We start from the raw sequence: 8946 nt of genomic DNA, 5'->3' as shown, positions 1-8946 counted from the left end.
CCCCCCGAGGTGGTCTGCACCAAGCGCAGCAACACGGGAGGTGAGAAAGGGCTGCGGCTCCGGGCGGGGGAGCGGGCAGGGGGCCTCGCCTTTCTCCATCCTTCCCCCCCCTCCCGTGGCAGGTGCAAGGGCTCTGGGGAGGGGAGAGACACCCCTCCCCGAGGTGGGGGACAGAGCGGAGAGTTGAGGAGGGGGCTGGACCCCCTCCTCCTCTCGCCGAGGCCCGGGGCTGGGAGCTTTGTCTGCGAGGAGAGGGATTGGGGGGGAGGGCGTGATAAGTGTCCTTGGGGGGCGCAGAGGATGGGGGGCGTGAGAGCCTCAGGGCAGATGTCTTGTGTGTCCTTGAGGGGTGTGTGATGTGACCCTTTCGGGGCAGGGGTGTTCCCCGGGCTCGCGTGTCCTGGCTGGGGGAGGGGAAGGAGTAGAGGCCTGTGGACCGGGAGCTTCCCAGCCTCCCTCCCTGGGGATGTCCTGAACAAGGGTTGTCCCAGAGGAAGGCTTGTGTGGCCCTGGCGGGATCGTGCGTGGGAACAGGCTGGGTGGGTGTGTGGGGTGAAATGGAGGAAAGGGTGGGTGTGTAAAGCTAGGTGGGAGAATGTGAGACTAGGACAGGTATGTATGTGTGTGTGTGTGTGTATGTGTGCCCTCTACGGCCTGGATGTGTGACATTAGGGATCAGGAATATGACAGCATAGAGGGGGTGTATGAGAAAGGGGACAGGGGTCGGGCTCCATATTTGAGACCCTCCAGCGGGTACGTGTGACAAGGAAAGGTGTGTGCTTGTCACCCCCGAGAGGGCTGTGGCAGAGTGTGACACATGAGAGGGTGTGTGTGACAAGCAAGGGGGTGTGTGGGGGACGCCGAATGGGCTGGTCCTGGGCGTGAGCCAGAAGAGGCCGTGTAGATCAGAGGAAAGGGGTCCAGTGTGTGTGACACAGGCGTGGCTGGGGTGGGGTGGGACTCAGAGAAGCTGGTGAGGGGATGTGACAAGGAAAGGGTGTGGGTGTGACTCCAGAGAGGCTGTGGCTGGGTGTGACACATGGAGGTGTGCAACAGTGACATCAGAGGGGGTGTGTGCAACAGGGAAGGTGGGTGTATGACGAGGGAAAGACTGGGGCTTGTGGGTGAAACGCACGAGGGTGTGTAAAAAGGAGAAGGAAGGATGGGTCCCCATGTGACAGGGCACGTGTGCGTATGACACCCAGCTGTGTGTATGGGTGTAACAAGGAGAGGTGTGTGTGTGAAATGGCTGACTGTGTGACACCAGAGATATGGGGATGATTCTGCGTGTGTTTGACAAGGGAGAGTGTGTGTGTGTGTCCTTGTGTATTGGAGATTGCTGAATGTTTGACACCATGCAAGGCGGTGTGAGGGAAGAGAGGGGCTCTCCCTGGGTGTGTGACCCAAGGAGGTGTGCGTACCCGAGAAGAAAAGCCCAGCTGGGAGCTCTAGGTGCATGCCCTGCTGTGGAGGGCTCAGGGAAGAGGTGGGATTTCTTGGGGTCCTCAGAGCCCAGTCCCCTAGCTCCCTGGTAGGAGGGAGACCCCAGAGAGGACAAGCCCCTCCCCGCGGTCACCTTGCCAAAATCTCCACTTCCTCTGGTCTTTTCCTCCGGATGGGAGAGGGATGGCTTCAGGCAGAGTGCACCCTTTCCTCTCCGTCAGGCCTGGCGGCAGTGGGTGGGGTGGGGGCCTCCCACCTCCTCCCTGCAGATGAATACAAGCCAACTTTCTTCCTCCCATCCTAGCCCTCCCCGACCTCCACCCAGGTGGGACAGGAATCAGGGACCCCCTGGATGCCCATGAGGGTGTCCAGCAGAAATTGGAGGAAAGGGAAGTTGGGGGAGGGGATGGGAGGGAGTTTCCTGTCCTTCTTCCTGCTCCCCCACCCCCAGCACACACATGAATATGTCCCTGACTTCCTTCCCTCCTTCCTGCCCCACTGCTGTTCCCAGTCCTGGAGAGATCAGGGACCCAGGAGGTCCCTGAGCCCAGTCAGACTGTCTAGCCCTCCACCCACTAACCTCTAGAGGTTAGGGGGTTCCCACCTTTCTCTTAAAGGGACTGAGATGCTTAGAATCTGATCACTTCGCAGCACAATTTAACACTGATGCCACTGCTGCTAATAACAGTCACATCTGCCTACGTGGCACCTACTACTCTGAGATATGGGTTAATATCTCAATACAACCCCTGGGAGAGATGATTTGAGCATCTTTTTACAGATGAGGAAAACTGAGGCTCGGCAAAGTGAAACCGCTTGCCCAAGGTCACATGGTGTCTAAGTGATGGAGCTAGAATTTACCCAACCTTGGGCTGCCTAGTTCCGGAGCTCCTGGACAAAACCACTGTGCTATCCTGCCTCCCTCCACAGCGGGGAAATTAGGATGAGCCTTTAGGGACCATCTCCTCCAGACCATCTCCCACCCCACTTCTGTTTACCCATGGGGAAACTGAGGCCAGGAGATGCAGAGGGACAGGCCTCCATTGACAGAAACACACTCAGGGGCAGGGCTGGGCAAGGGTCCAGGACTTTGACCCCAAAATTGAGGGCTTCTTTCAATAATATACATTCATAGCTGGGGGATGCTGTCTCAACTCATCCCCTTTTCTGAGCCTCAGTGTCCTCATCTGCCATATAGGCACATAAAAATGATCATAAGGAGCCAGGCACAGTAGGTCACGCCTGTAATCCCAGCACTTTGATAGGCTAAAGCGGGTGGATCATTTGAGATCAGGAGTTCGAGAACAGCTTGGCCAACATGGTGAGACCCTGTCTCTGCTAAAAATACAAAAATTATCAGGGCATGGTGGTGGGCACCTGTAGTCCCAGCTACTAAGGAGGCTGAGGCAGGAGAATTGCTGGGACCCGGGAGGTAGAGGTTTCAGTGAGCCGAGATCACGCCACCACACTCCAGTGTGGGCAACAGAGCGAAACTCCATCTCAAAAAAAAAAAAAAGTGACCGCAAGGATAATACTAACAATAGCTACCTATATTATTGTTTAATGCCTTATGTGCAATTTCTTGTCATTCTCCCAACATGCTATGATGGAATAATAATAATCAGTTATAATAATGGCTAGACTTATGATACTACAGTATGCCAGGAACTGTCATGGGAAGTGCTTGACATGGATCAATTCCTTAATCCTTACAACAATTCTATGATGTTAACCCATGTTACGGATGAACAACTGAGGCACAGAGAGGTTAAGTCACTTGCCCAACGTCACTCAGCTGATAAGCAGCAGAACCATGATGTGAACTCAGGCGGCTGGCTCCATTGTGTGGGGAGACACTAGAATGGACCTTATTTTTGGATGGGGAAACTGAGGCTCAGAGGAGTGAGGGCTTTTCCTGGATGTCCCAGAAAGCAGTACCCTACTGGACAGATGAGATTCTTGCCCCTCCTGCCCGCCTCTGGGAGCAGATGGGAGAAATGGAGGAGATGGTGGCGGTTCACACTCGCTTCTGGGCACTGCGAGTGGCTGGCAGGTGCTGCTGGGAGGAAAACAAGACACTAAGGGCAGGAAGACTTGGGTGAAGAGGTTGGACGGAAACTCTAGTCAGGGACTCTTTGCAGAAATAAATGACCCCAGTCTGGCAACGGTGGCCCCCCTTGATACAGATCGTAATTCTTAAGGTGCAATGATAATGGACCCCCGTACTCCTGACTATATTCCCACCTCTGTCAACCCCCCAAAAATAAAAACCCATATACAGACACATATACATATCTCACACCCTCAACATAGCTTACACCAGCCAGATCTTGCTCCTAACGTCCCTCTTTTTTTCTTTTCTTTTCTTTTTCTTTTTTTTTCTGAGACGGTCTCACTCTGTCACCCAGGCTTGGAGTGTAGTGGTGCAATCATGGCTCAATGCAACCTTGACCTCTCAGGATCAGGTGATGATCCCATCTCAGCTTCCCCAGTAGCTGGAACTACAGGTGTGCACCACCACACCTGACTAATTCTTTGAATTTTTTTGTAGAGACAGGTCTTACTATGTTGCCCAGGCTGGTCTCAAATTCTTGATCTCAGGCGATCCACCCGCTTCATCCTCTCAAGGTGCTGGGATTACAGGTGTGAGCCACTATTCCCAGCCATATCCCTCATTCTTTGTTTTTGTTGTTGTTGTTTATTTTGTTTTGTTTTGTTCTGTTTTTTGAGACAGAGTCTCACTGTATTGCCCAGGCTGCAGTGCAGTGGCGCCATCTCGGCTTACTGCAACCTTCACCTCCCGAGTTCAAGCAATTCTCGTACCTCAGCCTCCCGAGTGGTTGGGATTACAGGCATGCGCCACCATGCCTGGCTAATTTTTGTATTTTTAGTAGAGATGGGGTTTCATCATGTTGACCAGGCTGATCTCGAACCCCTGACCTCAGGTGATCCACCCACCTCGGCCTCCCAAAGTGCTGGGATTACAAGCATGAGCCAGCATGCCTGGCCACATTCTTTATCATGAAGTCAACATCACCAGGGTTAAGAGCCCCTCCTAGAATGAGATCTTTCAGGATTCATGTCTTGCCACCGTCATGTGCTTGGTGTGGAATCCTCGGGCGAGTTATTTCACTGCTCTGGGCCTCAGCCTGCTTGTCTGAAACATGGAGGCAGGAAGATCTACCTCTCCGGGTTGTGTGCGTTAGATGAGATTATGTATGTGAAGTACGTAGCGTAAGGCTGGTAGATGGTAAGTGCTCAGTAAACAGTCGCTATCATCATCATCATTATTATTATTATATAAGTGCCACTGAGAATGTCATTTTCCCTTTTCACCATCCAATGGTGATTCACTCCAAGAAAACTGTGGCCCATCTGCCTTTCTCTCACTCAGAGACAGTCACAACTCAAGGCAGCATCACACCTTTCAGCATCTCATCCCTACATAAGCACACTCTAGTTGTATTGCATTTCACACCAAATAGGCAACACCGCCATTCACAAAAACACATCACATGTCTGAAGTCCCGCGCCTCCTTGGCGTACTGCTCCCACCCCACACCCTCACCATCCTCTGCCAGCAGCATCCCCATAGGCTCCTGATGATGATACCGATGTCAAACCCCAGCCTCCCTCATAGAACATGCCAGCTCTCCCATCCCCAGCCCCCAAACAAAACCATGAAGTGCTATGAGGACAACACCTAACATTGATGTTGCATCCAGACTAACACCAAAAACAACACCTCGACAACCCACAGCCCTTCAGCTTTACTTTTGTCATTCATGACCCCCAAGATCAAAGCCACTTTAGAGGGTGAACTCTCTGACACTAAAATAGGCCACTCTTACTACAACACCATAAATCTCTTGGGTAGGCAATGGTTATTTATGGAAGGGGGAAGGGAGTATTGGCTGATTTTTTTTTTTCTTTTTTGAGATGGAGCCTTGCTGTGTGACCCAGGCTGGAGTGCAGTGGCACAATCTCGGCTCGTTGCAACCTCCGCCTCCCAGGTTCAAGCGATTCTCCTGCCTCAGCCTCCCAAGTAGCTGGGATTACAGATATGCCACCACCATGCCTGGCTAACTTTTGTATTTTTAGCAGACAGGGTTTCACCTTGTCGGCCAGGCTGGTCTCAGACTCCTGACCTCAGGTGATCTGCCCACCTCAGCCTGCCAAAGCACTGGGATTTTTGAAAGCCGTCAGAAGCATCCCTGAGGGGGTGGGTACAGAGGGGCAAGAGCAGAGACTCAGTGACTAGAAGGGGAAAGATGGCACCTTTCCAAGGTGGAAATGTTTGAAATTGCAGCAGGAAATTAATCAAGAGACCTGAACTTGCTATCTTCGGTTCTTCAGACTCTGCCATTGGGTAGAGGGAGCTGCCTGGACCCAAGCGAAGAGTGAAGAGTGGGATGGGAATGGGTGGGTGCGGAGTTCTGGTATGTAGATTCTGCCTCATTAGAAGGGAGAACTTTCTCACAAGCAGTGCCTTGGTTGTTCAAACAGGGTGGGCGTGCGTGATGGCTGAGGGCTCTGAGTTCAGCTGAGGTCACGTGTCTGCCCTTGCTGCAAGGAAGGCTGATCAATAGAGACCTGGTTTCTTTCTGGGGAGGTAGGACTCACATGGTAGGAAACTCCCCCAAACAGAAAAGATGTGCAGAAAATTCTGGGAAGGACCGGCACGAACTGATGCTCACAATGGGGGACTCCTGGGAATTCAAGTTCTGAGTCTCTGCAGGGGAGGTCTTAGCCAATCACTGTCCATAGGAGACTCACTTGAAGAGGGGTCTCCAGGAGTCAGATTTGCACTAGTTTAATACAACAAGATTATTTAAGGTGGTCCATGGACAAACTTTTTTTTAAATTTTTGAACATCGTATGTTTATATTAATGTACGTTAGGGAGAACAAAACATAACCAGCCCTTCAAGCTCCAATTATTAGCAATGATTTTTAAATTTCTTCTTTATTTATTTTTTTTATTTGAGACGGAGTTTTGCACTTGTTGCCCAGGCTGGAGTGCAGTGGCACCATCTCAGCTCACTGCAACCTCTGCCTCCCGGGTTCAAGCAATTCTCTTGCTTCAGCCTCCCAAGTAGCTGGGATTACAGTCATGTGCCACCATATCCAGCTAATTTTTTGTATTTAGTACAGATGGGGTTTCATCATGTTGGTCAGGTTGGTCTCGAACTTCTGACCTCAGGCGATCCATCTGCTTCGGCCTCCCAAAGTGCTAGAATTACAGGTGTGAGCCACCGCACCTGGCCTAATTTCTTCTTTAAATAGATACATTTAGGCCGGGCACGGTGGCTCACGCCTGTAATCCCAAAACTTTGGAAGGCCAAGGTGGGCAGATTCCTTGAGCCCAGGAGTTCAAGACCAGCCTGGGCAACAGGGTGAAACCCCGTCTCTACTAAAAATACAATAAATAAATAAATAAGTAAATAAATGCATTTTAAAAGGAATTTAAAGGAAAGGGACCTTGTCTGTTCCCTGCTGCATCCCCAGCACCTGCCCCAAGGACTGGAAGGTCATGGGTGCTCAGGAAGGATTTGTTGGAGGAAGGAAAGGAAGGAGAGAAGAAGAGAAGAAAGAATAATTCCAGTACAGAAGGACATAAAAGGGGCAAAATTCTATAAGTTGGCATGAGAAAGACAGGAATTAGAGAGAGGCTGAGTGCAGAGAATGGAGACAAGGTCTCGCTTGTATCAGTGAGAGGACATTCCTCCTCCAAGACGGAGGGAAAAGTTTGGGACAGCCCCCTAGGGAAATGGTTGATTAACAAAGTGGGATTGCCCCTCCTTCTCCTACCTCTCAACCCAACCCACAAATCCCACGTGTAGGGTGCTTGCTCTGTGTCTGATGCTGTGATAAGCACTGAAGTTGTGTTCATGGTGTAGGCAATACTGATAATGATGATATCTAACATTTCTCAAATCCTCCATGTGCCTGGGACCATCCCAAGTACCTTTCCTTACATTTTCTTTCATTAATTACAGTAATCCCATGAGGTAGCACTATCACGATTCCCATTTTATAGATGAGGAAAACTGAGGCCCAAAGAGGTGAGGCAACTTGCCCAAGGGCATAGAGCCCATTAGTGGCAAAATTCACTTTTTTTATTTTTTTGAGACAGAGTCTCACTCTGTCACCCAGGCTGGAACGCAGTGGCCCGATCTCGGCTCACTGCAACCTCTGCCTCTCAGATTCAGATGACTCTCTTGCCCCAGCCTCCTGAGTAGCTGGGAGTACAGGCGTGTGCCACCAGGCCCGACTAATTTTTGTAGTTTTAGTAGAGACGGGAGTTTCACCATGTTGGCCAGGCTGGTCTCAAACTCCTGACCTCAAGTGATCCGCCCGCCTTGGCCTCCCAAAGCGCTGGGATTACAGGCATGAGCCACCGTGCCCGACCACAAACGTCACTCTTAGTCTAGAGTAGCTTCTGCTGTTTCATACAAAAATTCTCAGGCACAGTTTGAAGAAGTACAAGAGAGAGGGGGCAGAAAATGGGGAAGAGGGTGACCCCAGTTTTCTTCAGAGAAGATGAATCCCTTCCACCCTCAGAGGGAAGCGGAGAAGATGCTCTGGCTGGAGAGAAGATGGGGAGTGAAACTGAAGACACAGAGAGAGGATGGAGTCATAGGGATTAGTGAGAATTCCCTCCCCATCTTTCTGAGCCTTCCAGAGATAAAGTACCCTGTATCTGTGACAAGTTTAGGGTGAGGGTGGGGAAGAGGACATCTCCGTGAGCCCATGGAAGAGAATGAATTAAGTAGGGTTCAGGATGATTGGTAGGAAGGCACCAGAGAGGGGTTAATTACCTAATAGGCTTAATGGTCTGATTAAGCAAGTTTAAGAGGATTGCCTTGGTTTCAGGGAAACTCCTTAATTCTGGACCCTTCCCCATGCCTGCAAAGCCACATCTAGCCCCTCTTCCTACACCTCCATCTTAAACACATAAGGAAACACAGAACTTTCATCTTAAGAGACCAGGCAGAGGCTGGGTGTGGTGGTTCACGCCTGTAATCCCAACACTTTGGGAGGCTGAGGCAGGCGGATCCCTTGAGCTCAGGAGTTCGAGACCAGTCTGAGCAATGTGGCAAAACCCTGTCTCTACAAAAAAATTTAAAATTACCTAGGAGTGGTGGCATACGCCGGTAGTCCCAGCTACTTGGGAGGCTGAGGCAGGAGGATCGTGTGAGCCCAGGAGGTCGAGGCAGCAGTGAGCTGTGATGACACCACTGCACTCCAGCCTGGGCGACAGAGAGAAATCAGGGAGAGTTAGAGCAGTTTCTCTTTTATCTGTTCTATATGTTGAGGTTTTACGTGAGACATTGAAAATAGGCTTCCTGGCTGGGATCTGTGGCTCACCCCTGTAATCTCAGCACTTAGAGAGGCCAAGGTTTGAGACTAGCCTGGCTGACATGGTGAAACCCCGTCTCTACTAAAAAAAAAAAAAAAAAAAAAATATTCTCTACCGGGTGCGGTGGCTCACGCCTGTAAT

At 50.9% G+C, this 8946-nt stretch overlaps 1 protein-coding gene across 1 annotated transcript in view; it reads left to right on the top strand.

The window, feature by feature from the left end:
* Positions 1–8946, top strand: part of LOC105535897 (RNA-binding protein Nova-1-like) — a gene marked incomplete at its 5' end in the record, with an annotated part of 35478 nt that continues 26532 nt past the window's right edge. The window contains one exon of the mRNA XM_011975153.1: positions 1–40. Coding sequence (XP_011830543.1) covers positions 1–40 — 40 coding nt within the window. The remainder of the gene's footprint in view (positions 41–8946) is intronic.

Source organism: Mandrillus leucophaeus, unplaced genomic scaffold (assembly GCF_000951045.1).
Source record: "Mandrillus leucophaeus isolate KB7577 unplaced genomic scaffold, Mleu.le_1.0 Scaffold151, whole genome shotgun sequence".
Taxonomy (NCBI): Eukaryota; Metazoa; Chordata; class Mammalia; order Primates; family Cercopithecidae; genus Mandrillus; species Mandrillus leucophaeus.
This window is presented reverse-complemented; position numbering and strand designations above follow the sequence as displayed.